Source organism: Microtus oregoni, unplaced genomic scaffold, assembly GCF_018167655.1.
Source record: "Microtus oregoni isolate MIOR12 unplaced genomic scaffold, Mior012 000028F_ref0000031, whole genome shotgun sequence".
NCBI lineage: Eukaryota > Metazoa > Chordata > Mammalia > Rodentia > Cricetidae > Microtus > Microtus oregoni.
The window spans coordinates 24,905,979-24,920,789 of record NW_024543087.1 but is presented as its reverse complement, the minus strand read 5'-3'; the positions used below and the strand labels follow the sequence as shown (position 1 = coordinate 24,920,789).

The 14,811-nt window shown below is 43.7% G+C and overlaps 1 protein-coding gene across 8 annotated transcripts; it reads left to right on the top strand.

The window, feature by feature from the left end:
* Positions 1-782: 782 nt before the first annotated feature.
* On the top strand, positions 783-13,146 carry LOC121464553 (fas apoptotic inhibitory molecule 1). 8 transcript variants are annotated; one of them, XM_041677588.1, is made up of 7 exons: positions 783-926; positions 3,420-3,594; positions 5,105-5,161; positions 6,013-6,145; positions 6,451-6,679; positions 10,324-10,373; positions 11,910-13,146. In XM_041677588.1, the coding sequence occupies exons 3-7, from the start codon at positions 5,118-5,120 to the stop codon at positions 12,057-12,059; spliced, it is 606 nt and encodes a 201-aa protein (XP_041533522.1). In that variant the 5' UTR covers positions 783-926; positions 3,420-3,594; positions 5,105-5,117; the 3' UTR covers positions 12,060-13,146. The 8 variants fall into 8 exon arrangements, with proteins under 8 accessions (XP_041533522.1, XP_041533519.1, XP_041533520.1 ...); XM_041677585.1 differs by lacking the exon at positions 3,420-3,594; XM_041677586.1 differs by lacking the exon at positions 3,420-3,594 and having other exon boundaries at positions 783-973.
* The last annotated feature ends 1,665 nt before the right edge of the window (positions 13,147-14,811 follow it).

Below are 14,811 nucleotides of genomic sequence, written 5' to 3'. Positions count from 1 at the left end.
GCTTTTACAATAGCCCTGGATTGCAATCGAGGCAATATAGTGTTTGTGTGTGTACACGAATTATATATATCTTTAAAATAAAAGAAATAAGTTAAGTAGCAGGGCGATAGTGGCACATTCTTTTAATCCCAACACTTGAGAGGCAGAGGCAGGCAGATCTCTGGAAATTCAAGGCCAGCCTGGTCTACAGATTCCAAGTTCCAGGACAGCCAGAGAGGGCTACACAGGTTACCCAGGACCTCACCCAGGATAGCTACGTGCCCCATCATTGAGCACTATCCCCAAGGTCTGACTGTCAGGAAGAGAAATTCAAGCATCTCACTTAAAGGAAAGGCTATGAAATTTCCCTACAACAGGGAGAGGAGACAAGCAAAAAATCTCTGGGCTAAGACATCATCTGCGGTTGCGCAGAGATGAACACAGACGTGTTCCAGAGGCTGGACTTTTCCACCTAAAATGATCGCTCGTATTGCAAGGAATGGAAGGCCAGCTGGGCTGTGAAAACAAAGGGTGTCTGCAGAGGAGCTGCCCAACCAGGAGGTGCGGGTTATCCCTAAGGCTACAAGCAGAGGGCAGTACCAAGACACTACCACCCGTAAGTCCTAGCGGCTGCGGGGCACACAACGGGGCGCACAGGAGAAGCGGGATTGGCTCCAGTTCGGAGAATAGGCGGGGCCTCGGGAGGCGGACATCGGGTATTGGCTCTCGCGCGGTTGATGGGTGGGGCCTCTGGAGGGGGTGTGTGTGGTGGGGTCTCGTACTTGCGCAGGCTCAGTCGAGCAGTGGGTGGGTGTCTCGGTGAGCCCGGAAGGCAATAGGAGGCTGGGACCCCGGCTTGCGGATGCGGGAGCCGGGCGGGCGCGTCCGCGGGAGCTAGCGGCTGACTGCACAGCGGGATCGGGAGCCCGTGGCCTGGCGCCGGGCAAGTGAGCGCGGGAGGTGGCACTGGAGGTTCGGGCGGGCTGGCTCCGAGGTGCGCGGCGCTCAGGCCTCGGGCGGCAGATTACGATCCGCGTTGGGCTCAGGGTAGGAGGCCCCAGAGGGCGTGGGTGAGGGGCGGCCGGGCCGGTCAGTGTGGAAGCCCCGCATCTGCCGACCCTCAGGTGCAGCATTCGCGGTGCGATCCGAGGTTCTCCGGCTTCGGATCGGTTAGAATCTGGTTGCAATAGCACACGCGTCCCGTGTGGCCTTGACCGAAATACCCGGGGGAGGTGTGAACCAAACACACGCCTCTTCTCCCGGTGGTTGCGCGCGAGGCCGAGCTAACCCTGCTGTAGTTACTCCGCGGACGGGAGCTCTTGGGAGCAGCCCGCTGCAGCATTCTTGCTGGCTCTGGCTAGTTCTTTCGTGCAGGTTGGCATTGGGGATACTTTTTATTTCTGAAGCTTTCTAATGTTGTAATACGATCAACTGGAGTTGCTTAATGCAGGAGCCTGTTATTTTACAGCGGCCAGAGTGGGATTCTGTAGTCTCTTCCTAGAATTCTGTAGTCTCCCCCTTGCGAAGGCTGACTTGGAAACCTGTCTCAGGTATGGAATGAATTAGTTTAATGAAACTCAGCCAATTCACTCTACTCAAGGTGGAAGATCACCGGTGGGACAGGCAATGTGAGTTGTTTTGCTGTTTAACCGATCTAACGTGGCATTTAATCTGTCACCTGCAACAGCATGTAAACACGAATATAAAATCCTCTACATTGCAACCAATGCTCAAGCAAATATCATTGTGGGCGGTGTTAGTTACTGCCTGGTGAAGTCATCATAATTAACTGAATGGATATTTGGAAATACAGTTTCTAGTAAAATCATCTCCACGGAGTCCGAGTGCTTAGCAGGTCGTTAGTCATTTGGGAGTTGTTGGCTGCTTTGTAAGGTTTTATGTTAAAAGCAGACCTGTGCAGGTATTGATGGTGGCGCATGACAGAGTGGTAGCATTAGACTTTAGATCTGAATGCAGGCATGGAACAAAGGGGAAACTGAAAGGTTTCCTATGCACAGTACTGCCCACAGCCAGAGTGATAAAAACAAACAAACAAAAACCCACAACTATTGGGCCAAGAGAGCAACTCCAGCGAACTTTTAAAGTGCTGAACTTGGGATGAAATGTGTAAGGTCATAAGAATAGTGGAAGTTCTGGTGAAACTTGTAGTGACCCAAAGGCAGGACTCTTGAGTTGTTCTGAACGTGTTCTCTACATTGTATGAGATTTGTTGTTGAGGATTATTTAGAGATGGGATGCTGTGGAAGAAGCTTCTTTACACCCAGGGCCCTCTTGGCCATGTGGGAAAGTTGAGCAGGTTAAAGTAAGAACCTAGGAAAAGCAGTGAGTGTCCCTTACAGGGGTGTCTCCTTCCTGTGATTTCCCCACAGTGAGGGAGAGGGGTGAGCCCATTGGGTTTCACTGTGACTTTTATTTTAGAAATTGTATGGCTGGGTTGTGGCAAGGTCTAATCCTTCTGTAGAAAACACCTTATGGTTTCTCGCTTCTTGAAAATGTCTCAGGAATCGAAGCTTCACAGCCTTTCAGAAGCCACAAATGCTAATAAAGGTTCTGCAGCTTTTAAAAGAGGACTTTTAAGCCTTCAGGAGCAATGACAAGTGGTTAAGAGGGCCTACTGCTGTGGCAGAAGACCAGAGTTCAGAGGTGCACATCCACCTGTATGTAACTCCAGGTTCAGGGGCCCTGCCATCCTCTTACGGCCTCCATGGGATTCGTAGTTATGTGCACACACACATACACATTTAAAAATAATAAAAACAAAAAATTAAAACTTTTGCTTAAAAACAGCAGATAACATAGAAAAACTGAAGTGCTGCTGACTTTCATTAAGGCAGCCTTTTTCTTATTTGACCATATCTATAGAAAAAACACATAGAAATTAGTTTTGTATTGATTTGTGAATTTGTGTTTTGCCAATTTGATATACACAAATATAATTTTTCAGGTAGTTGCTTACTCTGATCATTTTATATAAATGGTCACATATAAATCCTAAGATGTGCACTCTAAATTATTAGAGAGTGAAAAAAAAATCACATTTTTTTTGTGTGTATGTTTTTTTCCAGACAGGTTTTTTTCTGTGTAGCCTTGGCTGTCCTAGAACTCACTTTGTAGACCAGGCTGGCCTCAGACTCACCGAGATCCACCTGCCTCTGCCTCCTGAGTGCTGGAATTAAAGGTTTGCGCCACCCTGGCAGGCTTAAAATCACTAATCTCTAAATATCTATGAATAATTGTTACATGTATGAATATCTGTTAATAGCTTAGAATGTTTTAGATAAAACATAATCTTGGTTTTTAACTTCCCTTTGAACTCACTGTGGAAGACTCACTGCCTGCTTTCCTTCTTTCCTTCTTTCTTTCTTTCTTTCTTTCTTTCTTTCTTTCTTTCTTTCTTTCTTTCTTTCTTTCTTAGATAGGATCTCTCTACATAGCCCTTACTGTCCCAGAACTCAACCTGTACACCAGGCTGGCCCCAAACTCACAGAGATCTGCCTGCCTCTGCCTCCCAAGTACTGGGATCAAAAGCATGCTCCATCACACCAGTGACTCGGTGTCTTTTATGCTTGGATTAGAAAAGGTGTTATAATCAAGGTGATTCCGTGAGTCATCTTTTTAAAATCTTACTTTTAAATTATGTGCGTATGTCTGTGGGGGGTACCCGCATACACTCGAGTGCAGGTGCCCTCAAAGAGTCTTGAAGAAGACAGCAGGCCCTCCTAGTGCTAGAGTTACAGGTGGTTGTGAGCTGCCCGACCTGGGTGGTAGGAACAGAACTAGCGTTCTCTGGAAGAGCAGTATGTGTTCTTAACCCCTGAGCCGTCTCCCTAGCCTCCATGCCTTATTTAGTGCATCTTAGTAGTACTTGGAGTTCTTTATAATCCATAATACACCAACAGTTTTAGGTTTGAGTGGCGAACAATCTAAAAGTTGTATAATAGCAAAATTTGAGTGCCATCCCTTCCTTCTCTCTGATTTTCGGAGATTGCCTCCAGCAGTTCTTTCACACCCCTGACTGTATTCCATTGCCATGCATAGAAACCTTTCTTCTCTAACATCTTGGAAAAGCAATCTGTGACTCCTGACTTTTTCCAAAAGGGGTTGACAGTCTCTCACTGTTGAGCGCCTTTGGTCATCCAAGGGGCGAAGGCACTTGTTGAGGAGAGTGTTAAAACTGGGCTAGGCCTGGGGAGCAAAACACAGCCAAATTCCTAATAGCTTTGCAGGAGCAGGCTGCTCGCTGTAGCTCTCTCATATGCGCCTCCTGTGCCTGTTAGCGTCTGCACGCTTCTGAGTAGTTCCTTAGTGCTGCAGCCTCCTCCATGCTGTGTTTACTGCGCACCTAAGTGTAGACGCACTTCTGCCTTGTGAAACCAACACCCAAGCAGTGCCCTCGTTGCCCGGTCCTGGTCTCTGCTTCTAGGTGAGACTCTCTGATAAACTGAATGAGTCTTCAGACTGTGGACCTACTAGCTTGTGTAAACGAGTAAATAAACTTTGCTCCCACACAGCAGGCCAGCATATCCCTAGCTACGTCACACACATTCACAATTCCTTTGGAGGAAACTGGTTTAAATTATGTTTTCGCTTTCTAAAATCTAACTATAAAATTGGGTTTTAAATTTCACCCTGAGTATTGATGCTGCCATCGTGTTTGCTTTGGAGGTTTCCATATTCACTGGACCAAGCTGTTTGTCTAACATTGATATGCTCCCTGAAGCACTGCCGCAGACCCACGGGGCTTCTGTGTTCCAGGCTGAGACACCCGGGAGTGGGACTGGCTTTAGCCTCTAATGTGCAACTCGAAGATGATGTAATATTCCAGATAAACTCGAGTTTATTACCCTGTTTTAATAAACTTATTTTTAAGAAATTATAAATGCTTAAGATAGAAAAGTGGAATTGGCTAATTTGTGTGTTCAAACTCTTTCTGAAAACAAAGCCTGCCTCTCTGCTGTACTTAACTGTAGCTTCATTGGAGCATACAGGCAACTTCTGAAAGGATTGCAAAGTTTAAAAAGCCCTTTGTAGCTGTCTTTGTTGCTCCCAACCTCTCTCTGCTGCTTTCTGCTTTTCTCTTTCCTGGCTGCTAATTGGATTGCAGACTGTTGCTAACCATGGCATCTGGAGATGACAGTCCTATCTTTGAAGATGATGAAAGGTAAATGCTTTGTTTTGCAATAAAACTAGCCTTTGACAGTCCCGGGATTGTTAGGATAGGTCCAGAGAGTTCTGTGTCTGTTGGAGGCGTGGTCTGTGTCATTGCAGAAGGCAGAGTCTGCTTTCTGACTTACACAAGGATGTTGCCACCGTATATGTGGCATCGTCTTCCATCAATTCTTGGCACAGAAGTCATGCAATCACTTGAACATTATTTAGAGCATGCAAAGATTAAAACGAGCCAAGAAGGAAACACAGAGAGAGCAGTGTTGGAGTCGGAGTCCTGGATTTGCAGCCAGCTGTGACCCCATTATTGCAGAACATGTTACTTCTCAAAACTAATAAATCTGTATCAGTATCAAATTTTTCCATTACAGCTTTTGAATACCAAATTGGAACAGCTTTTTTTGTTGTTTTTGTTGATGTTAAAACAAATCCCAAGGCATTGGTTCTGAAAAGTTTGAAGAGTTTTTGTTTGGGATTGATCTGATCTGAAAAAGGAAAAACAAGTTTTTTTGTGAAGATGGTCATCAAGTGGAGGCTTTTACTGACCTTTCCCTGTACTAGCCCAGCCTAGCCCAGAGTGCTGGCGGGGATTCAGTCTTAATCTTATTAGCATTAAGGTGACTTTGGGATTATTAGACTATACCTGTGCATAGTTGTCTCTTGAGGAATGAGCCAGTGAGAGAGAGAGAAAACAGTTACATGTACTGTGAGTGGGATATCAAGAAATATCATTTTATTATTTTATAATTTTAGGACCTTTGAAAATCTGGTATTGTCATGGTGGGAGAATTTAGTCATTCTCTTACTGTTTTTGCTCATTTTAATGGCTTTGTTTTGTTCCTTTAGCCCTCTTTATAGCCTGGAAAAAATGACAGACCTTGTAGCTGTGTGGGACGTTGCATTAAGTGATGGAATCCACAAGATTGAATTTGAGCATGGGACCACATCCGGCAAACGAGTTGTGTACGTGGATGGGAAGGTAGGAAAACGTGTGACTTTGTACAATGTGACAATGAAGCTTGGTTTTGTCAGTGTAGCTTCTTAAAAAGTAAGGATTTTTTTTCTGACTGTGGTTGTTTTTCATTTATATGGTCGTTACAGAATACGCAGACTATAACATCTAACATTTAAACTTAGAATGACCACTTTGTGGAACCTTGACATGAAATAATAAAAATATAAATAGTATTGCCATTTGGACAGTCTTAATTTTTACATTATTTAAAAAATTAAATACTAAATTTTCTGTTTGCGTTTATGAAACTTTTATACATTATTATCTAGGAAGAAATAAGAAAAGAATGGATGTTCAAATTGGTGGGCAAAGAAACCTTCTGTGTTGGAGCTGCAAAAACCAAAGCCACCATAAACATAGATGCTGTCAGTGGTTTTGCATATGAGTACACTCTGGAGATCGATGGGAAAAGCCTTAAGAAGTACATGGAGAACAGATCAAAGACCACCAACACCTGGGTGCTGCACTTGGACGGCGAGGACTGCAGAGTGGTTCTGGGTGAGTCGGGGCTGCTTCTACAGAACCCTTTGGCCTTGATGATGTCCTGCCCCACAGACTGCTCTGGGCACTTTCACTTGAGAGGAAATGTAAGCCCCACTGTACTTCTCCCTTCCTGCAGGAATGGGGAGTCATTTAACCCACTGGGTTTTGTATATAGTGTCGTAATTCCAGGTTTGATAAGGTTGGCTTTGATGACTATAACTCTGGGCTTAAGAAGTGATACTAATGCAGGCACTGATTGTTTGGTTTTTCTCTTTATAAATAAAAAGCAGTTAGAAATTTAAGATTCATCACTAGGGCAAGCATCTTCAGCAGGTAATAGTAGGTCTAGGGTTCCATTAGATCAGAGCCATCCAAGTCCAGCTAAAAGTAGGCTTTTAAGAAGTAACCTTTTCACTATTCTGGTATCCCCATATTATGAAATTAAAATGGTCTAATAAACCATCTTAATTCATTTATTTAGATCCTATTTATTAACTGCCTCTGAAAAGGAAGGTAGTCTGTCTACCAAGGATTGAGGATGCACAGACAGAAGGAACTTTGACTGTGTCGTAATGGTCCACATTCTAGTTGGGTGCTAGCAAATAGGGTTTTTGTTTGAATTTTTTTTTAGATGAGAAAATGTTTATTATCTGATAAATCACATAAAAAAACTAAAAGCCAGGCATGGTGGCTCATACCTGAAATACCAACCCTCCAGAGACTTAAGACAGGAGAACCAGAAGGTTGAGGCTAACTGGGCTACAGAGTAAAACTATCCTTAAAATGGGGGGGAAGAAAATAAAAGAACCTAAATTAATTACTTACTATAAAAAGTCAGCTTAGCTTGTAGTGTGACCTGGGTTTTGCTGATTGAATGCCTGTGGATTGTAAAACTCTCCCATATTTTCTGTAAAGTGATACCTAACTGAAGAATTGTCAGATTGAGTTTTTATTGGATTTTCTTTCTGGCAAAACCAACTTACAGATTGCTGGTATCTTGAAGCATACAGTTTATCATTCTCTTTCTCTTCTCTATTAGTAGATTCTGGAGGAACAGAATCTAATAGAGTGAACGTGTGTGTGTGTGTGTGTGTGTGTGTGTGTGTGTGTGTGTGTGTATGAGAGAGATTTATCAGATTGGCTTATCTGCTATGATCTGGGTATTCCACTAATGTCGGTCCCACACTGGCCAGGCTGAAGTTCTGGTTCATTCTGTGAATCTGATGCCTTAGCAGTACGCCACTGAAGGTCTGGAGAACTCTTTGAGACCCCACTGGTCTCAGTCCACAGTGGAAGCCTGCTGAAGCTGGGCCCTGATATCAGTGAAGGATGATGCAGCAGCATCAGGGTGGATACACTTATGTAGAGCGAAGGCAGAGCTTCCTTTAACCCTTTGCACTAGGGGTTGCCACTGGGATGTGCCGCCCACATTCAGCTTGGATCTTCCCAATTACCTGATCAGGAACGTTATGACATGCCCAGTGGCTTACCTTCTGGTTAGTTCCAGATCCAGATAAGTTGACACTAGGATTAAACGTAATACTTAATGCCTAGACCATTCATCCATCAGTTGTTGCCAGCTGTGGTTCTTGGATTCCTTCATTCTTTGCTTCCTATCTAGACGTTTGTCTAACTAGAAACTCCCAGTCACAAGCCCGTTGCACAGACCTGCATTTCCTGTTGTAGAAGTGCAGTGTAGCTTTGCTACTCCCTGCAGTCTCCAGCCTTCAAACTACTGAATTGTTTCCAGTTTTAAATCATTGTTAACACAGAAATAAAACAATTTACTTCACTTTAGTACGTTGCAGTTACCATGTTCTTTAATCATTAAAATGTCCCTTTTTGGGAGAGGGGAATTTGTGTACGTGTGTGTTTATTCTGAGACTGGGTTTTGCTCTGTCTCTGCTGACCTGGTGCTCACTGTCACCCAGGCTGATTTGAAACTTTTGTTAATACTCCTGCCTCTGCCTCCCAAATGCTTGGTTAACAGGTTTGAGCCATAAAAATGTACGGTTTTGAACCACTGAGGGACTCCTTGTTCGAGTGGTCCCTGAATCCTTGTTTATAACAGTAGCAGAATTATAGTTATGAAATAGCAACAAAATAATTTTATGGTTGGGGGTCGCTACAACCTGAGGAACTGTGCTAAAGGGTCACATCATTAGGAAGGCTGAGACCCACTGAGCTAGAGAGTCAATGCAGTTGAATGTTTTTTGTTCTGAATGTTGAAATGGCCTCAAAATCCAATGCTGGCTCATTATTATATGACATTGCTTATGTATGTCCATGGTCTTTCAAATGTATTTTTCGTTTATGGTTTTGGATTAGCCATGTTCCTCATGGGCACATCAGAGAACCCTTGTAGATAATTTGGATAATCTGAATATGTGTGCACGTTCAGTAAATAGACTAATGGCCAGTTCTCACTGCCACTGTCGTTGGTCTCAACACTGGATGCTCAGCCATGTATTGAAATCTGCTGGGTTTCCCTGCATCTGACCATGAGGGAATCACATTCAGACTGCCTTTGGGGTGACCAACCCTGCACATACCTTGAGGTCACCACTGCCTTCCCCTTGTCACATTTAGCCCACCTCAAAGACTCCCTGTAGTTTAAATGAAGCGCCATCTGACTGAGGAAGTATTGAGAAGAGAGGCCCCTTTGGCTTGTGCCCCTGCCGCAGGTGGCCTGCCAGTCACACCCTTGGCTGGACCTTCACACATGACCCAGGGACAGCCTTGTCCTTGGAGCCTGGTGCCCGTGCAGGTCACAAACACAGGCTCTCGCTGTGCTTCCTCATCAGGCTCCTTGGAGATCACAGTCTTCTTCCAGCTAAATCTTGGAACACTAATGTTGACCGGCAGTGTTGGGGACTCCCACCTGGCAGTCAACTATGGTAGCAAACTGCGGCATGAGGTTGCCGCAGCAGCCCTGTGTTCCCTGTGTCTCCACACTGTAGAGTGCACATGCTTAATCTATTTTTTCTTACAATCTAATAGTTTTTTCCAAAGTAAAACCACTATAAAATAGGATTATTGTCCTGTCCAGCAAGCAACTAAAAGCTGAGTTCCTACACTCTGCCTTCTGCAAACCCAAGGCCTATGGTCTTTACGCCATCATCCAGGTAGCTCTGTCAGTGCGGGAGGCAGAAGTCATCTAGTCAGTGAGGCTAAATCACATTTCCGATGTTGGTTTTATTTGTTAGTCAGTTTCCTAGGAACCAGGTCCTCCTCATTCCCTCATTCGTTTGTCTGTAACCCCTTTAAAAAGACTGTCCTTTAGAATCTCTTTTAACAAGATTTTTATCACGCTGTGATGAGACTGACTTTCTCTTAAAAGATTTCTAAGTCAGGCATGGTGGTACACACCTTAATCCCAGCCCTCTGTGAGTTTGAGGCCAGCCTGGTCTTCCGATTTTAGGACAGCCAGAGCTACACAGAGAAATCCTTTCTCAAATCTCAACAAAAGAAAAGATTTTTAAAAACCTGGTTTCATGTATGAACAAAGTTTCTTCAAATTTTGAGTTTCAAAGATGTTGAAAGTATTGAGTTTTAGAACAGCGATTGCAGTTTAGAAATATAGTTAATTCAGCTTTTAAAAAAAGAGGTTAACCTTCGATATAGAACTATAACTTTTGGAATTTATGTTGCTTTTACAGAGAAAGATACTATGGATGTATGGTGCAATGGCCAAAAAATGGAGACAGCAGTAAGTTACCATTTACATATTCCTAGTGTGTGTGACTAACAGTTCCTCATTCTAGACAAGGGGTTTGGCTCTGGGGAGGATGAGAGCTGTGGTTGGGGTCAGTTAAACTGCCAGGCATACACAAGGGCCTGAGTTAGGATTAGGATTCCCAGTGCCATGTAAAAGGCATATTCATACACATGCACAGAACATCTGTAACTCCAGTTCCAAGGGGTCCAGTGCCTTCTTCTGACCTCTGCTGACACCAACCACACATGTGGTGCACAGACATACATGCAGGCAAAGTGTGCAGACACATAAAATTTAAAAATACATAAAAATAAAACTTGGGGTGTTTTTTGGTGTTGTTTTTTTCTTTTGAGACAAGGTTTCTCTGTGTAGCCCTGGCTGTTCTGCTGTCCTGGAACTCACTCTGTGGACCAGGTTGGCCTTGGACTCAGAGATCCACCTGCCTGTGGTATCAAAGGTGTGCACCACAACACCTGCTTCTCAAAGTGTTTTTGTTGTTGTTGCTGTTATTAAAATGAATCTTAACACAGTAAATCAAGGCTAGGGTTGTAGCTCAGTAGTAGGGCACTCATCTAGCTAACACGTGTGAGACCCTCAGTTCTGTCCTCACCTCTGAAAAACTAACAGTAAGGCGGGCTTCTAGAAAGTATTAATGTATGTCATTTGTACAGAATAATGGTTTTCAGTAAGTACATGTGACTTTAAATAAAGTAAAATCTATGATCCGCTTGTTGTTAGTAACTGGCAGGAAGCCAGTGTGAAGACAGCCCTCTGTAACCCCACTCACTGCCTGCTTGGAGCTACAACGGCAGAAGCTTCCAGGCAGCTTCCCTATCTCAGCCTGCCCTGTGCAGCATGCCCAGACTGTCCCACTCCCATGTAGCATGTGCTGTTTTCACCCCAGTATCGTCACTAATGGGTGAAATTGCCAAGAAGGAACTTAGAGAGACTGTGTTAGCAACCTTTGTGTGGCCTTCCACAGGCTCCTTCAAAGTGCCCCAGGGCATGCCTGGGTGGGCTTACAGTACGTACCCTCTTACAGTACATGATCAGAGCTGTTGGTTACACTGAGTGTGTGCTAACCATACGCCTGGAGAAGTCACCTGTCTCTGCCTGTCTCCTGAGCTCTGGTGGGAACTCTTCTGTCTTACAGGACAGGCTTTCAGCAAGTTATTAAATTTGCTGCTCTTCAGTTTCTGTATCTATAAAATGAGGATAATAATATCACTTATGGCAGCTCTTGTGACACGATGCCCCTATGCTAGGATAGTGCACGTAACTGAGAATGTTTTTGACACACTCACCATTTAGTTTTGTAAACATTGTCCACACTGCAGACACAGAACTTTCTTCTCCTGAAACTTAAAATCTCTCTAGATTTTGAAAATTACAGCAAATCACAGGGCTCTAAACATAATCTTTGGGCTCTGATTTCAAAGTTTGACATTACGACCGGTACTTTTTAGATGATGTCAGTGCTCTGACAAGTATTTCTGGACACTGATGCTTCCTCCGTTGCTGTCCTAGGGCGAGTTTGTAGACGATGGGACTGAAACACACTTCAGAATTGGGAACCATGATTGTTACATAAAAGCCGTGAGCAGCGGGAAGAGAAGAGAAGGGATCATCCACACACTCATTGTGGATAACAGGGAGATCCCAGAGGTCTCTCAGTGACTGCTTCTGAATGAGTTCCAGGCTGAAGAGGTGACGTCAGGACTTGCTAATGACTGTGGTAATTAAATGTGTTCATGCTGTACATATCTGTAGATTTAATCTGCGATGTTTTTATTTTTATCTTTTGTTACTTGAAACTGTAATATTCTAATGGTCAAGAAAATGGAATCATAAAAATTTATTTTTTAACTAATGTGTTTCTAATTCAAATGGAAAATAAAATATGGACCCAAACCACTAACATCTCACCACAGTAACCTTGACTACAGTAAACACTGTAAAATAAAATGGTGCTGCTGGCTGTGGCCTACAGTGGGTTTGTTTTCATGTCTCACATGCGCAGGTAGGTTGGCCTGTATTTGAAGCAGCTGGTTTATAATCATGCAATTTGTGTAACCAGAGAAAACAAAAAGCATTTTCTGTCTGAAAACATGAAAAAAAATCCGATAATGTCATATAAGAATTTAATTTAGGTGCTAGAGAGATGGTTTAGCAGTTAGGAGTTCATGGTGCCCTCTTGCGGAGGACCTGGGTTCCATTCCCAGTATCCACACGGTAGCTCACAACCATCTGTAAATTCCAGTCCTTGGTGATCTAACACCCTATTTTGGCCTCCAAGGATTATCAGATATGCATCTGGTGAACATACATACCTTCAGACAAAACACTTATATACATAAAATAAAAATAAATCCCTCAAAAATGAAAAGATTTCCATTTATCTGGGTGTGGTGGTATATGTTTTTAATTCCTGTACTTGGGAGGCAGAGGCAGGCTGGTTTCTATATTTTGCGGGTCAGCTTGTAAGATAGCAAATTCCAGGCCAGCCAGGGCTGCGTTGTGAAAACCTTGTCTCAAAAAAGAAAGGAAGAAAAGAGATGGTTAAATAGGAAGGTGCCTGCCACCAGCCCAGTGATCTGTGTCCAGTCCCCAGGACCATGGCAGAAGGGAGAACTGATTCCTCGAAGTTGTGCTTGGATGTGTGCTCTGGCACGTGTGCCCAAATCCATACCCACAAAGTTAATTTTTTAAAAACTGAATTTAGAATGTGGGTTTATGAAGAGGTTGCTTTATTTTCATTTGTATATGGGAGGAAATAAAGAGAAAAAGAAATCTCACTTACATGGACTGTGTCAATCAGAAGAGAGTACTGCTCCTATCCACAGCACCACGCAGGCGCCTCTGCGACCAAGGCAGGCACTGCTCCTGTCCACGGCTAGACTGCTCTCCCGTGGTTTGCCTCCCTGCCCTTTGTAAGTCTTTCGTGCCTGGCACCCACTGTGCCCACATCTGAAGGTCAGAAGACAACCTCAGGTGTGGTCCCCACTGTTACACCACAAGACCGACTCCGATGTAGAAACAGAGTCTTTATTCACTCGTTAACTCGGGTCCCTACGCCCATCTGAAGCAGCACAGGAGAGACCCAGAGCAGAAAACAGGTTTTTTTTTTGTTTTTTTTTTTTTGTTGTTGTTTTTTTTTTTGGTTTTTCGAGACAGGGTTTCTCTGTGGTTTTGGAAGAAAACAGGTTTATATAGGGGCAGAGGCTTGGGGAATTCCAAGCCCTGGGGCTTGTGATTGGCTGCCCCCTAGTGGTGAGGGGAATTCCAGACTTCCAAGCTTCTGATTGACCGCTGTCCAATGATGTAAGGGTAATTCCCAACTGTCAGTAACTGCCTTAGGCTTTGATTGGTCTGTTTTCCCTGTTCAGGGATTGGTGGTTTCAAGTCAGGGGCAGAGATGGCTCCCTTTTTGAGGCCAAACTGTGTTTCTTTTTCTGGTTCTTTCTACCTTTTTAGCCTTAATTTGGGGGCCAAGGCAACTATCTTTGGTATGTCCTGAATCTAGGGACTTAGTGAGTTCTTTTGGTCCTAGTTTCAGGGTCCGGGGACTTTTCTCTGGCTCTAGGTTTGGGGACAAACTGTCTCTTCCCCGGCTCTGGTCCCGTTTTCAGGGTGTGTTTCTTTCCCTGGCTCTGGACCTGGAGCCAAGCTGCTTGGGGGTTGTGCTAGGGCTATGGACTTACTGAATCTGGGGACCTGGGCCTCTCACTCACTTCCACTTGGTTTGAGACCAGTCTCTTGTTTGATGTTGGACAGGCATTTGGAGACCTAGGTGCAGGAATAGGATGGACCCTAAATTTGCACTCCATTTATACATAAACACTGAGCGGCCCCCAGTCGGAACCCCAAGCACTATTCTGATGGCCCATAACAACCTGACAAGTTAGGTGAGAGCAAAACCAATTCAAGTGCCCACTCAACAAGGACGGAACAGATAATGTATCAAACGCAACCAAAAACCAAATCTCCAGATTAAGGTACTACCACAAAACACAAACAATATGAATGACCAAGATAAAACATCTCCAAAAGTGTGTATTCTCATATTCCCTGAGAAAAGCAAATTAATGACAAAAAAAACAATTTCAAAATAGCTGTATAAATATTTTTGAAGGAACTCAGAAAGGATATGAATGAATGCCAGAATGAAGACGGAAAATAGTTGAATGAAATAAAGGAAGCAATTCAACATATGAAAATTGAATTGAAGAGAATTTCTGAAGAAAAGTCCAAATGAAATAAAACTCAGAATCAAAAATTCAGTAAATCAAATAGATGGCATGGGAAAGAGAATATCATGGCTTAAAGACAAGGTAGAGGTGTTTCTGGATAACTAAGTCAAAGAAAATGTTAAATCTAAAAAATAAATAAAACCAAACCCATGAACAGAACATGCAGGAACTCCCAGACA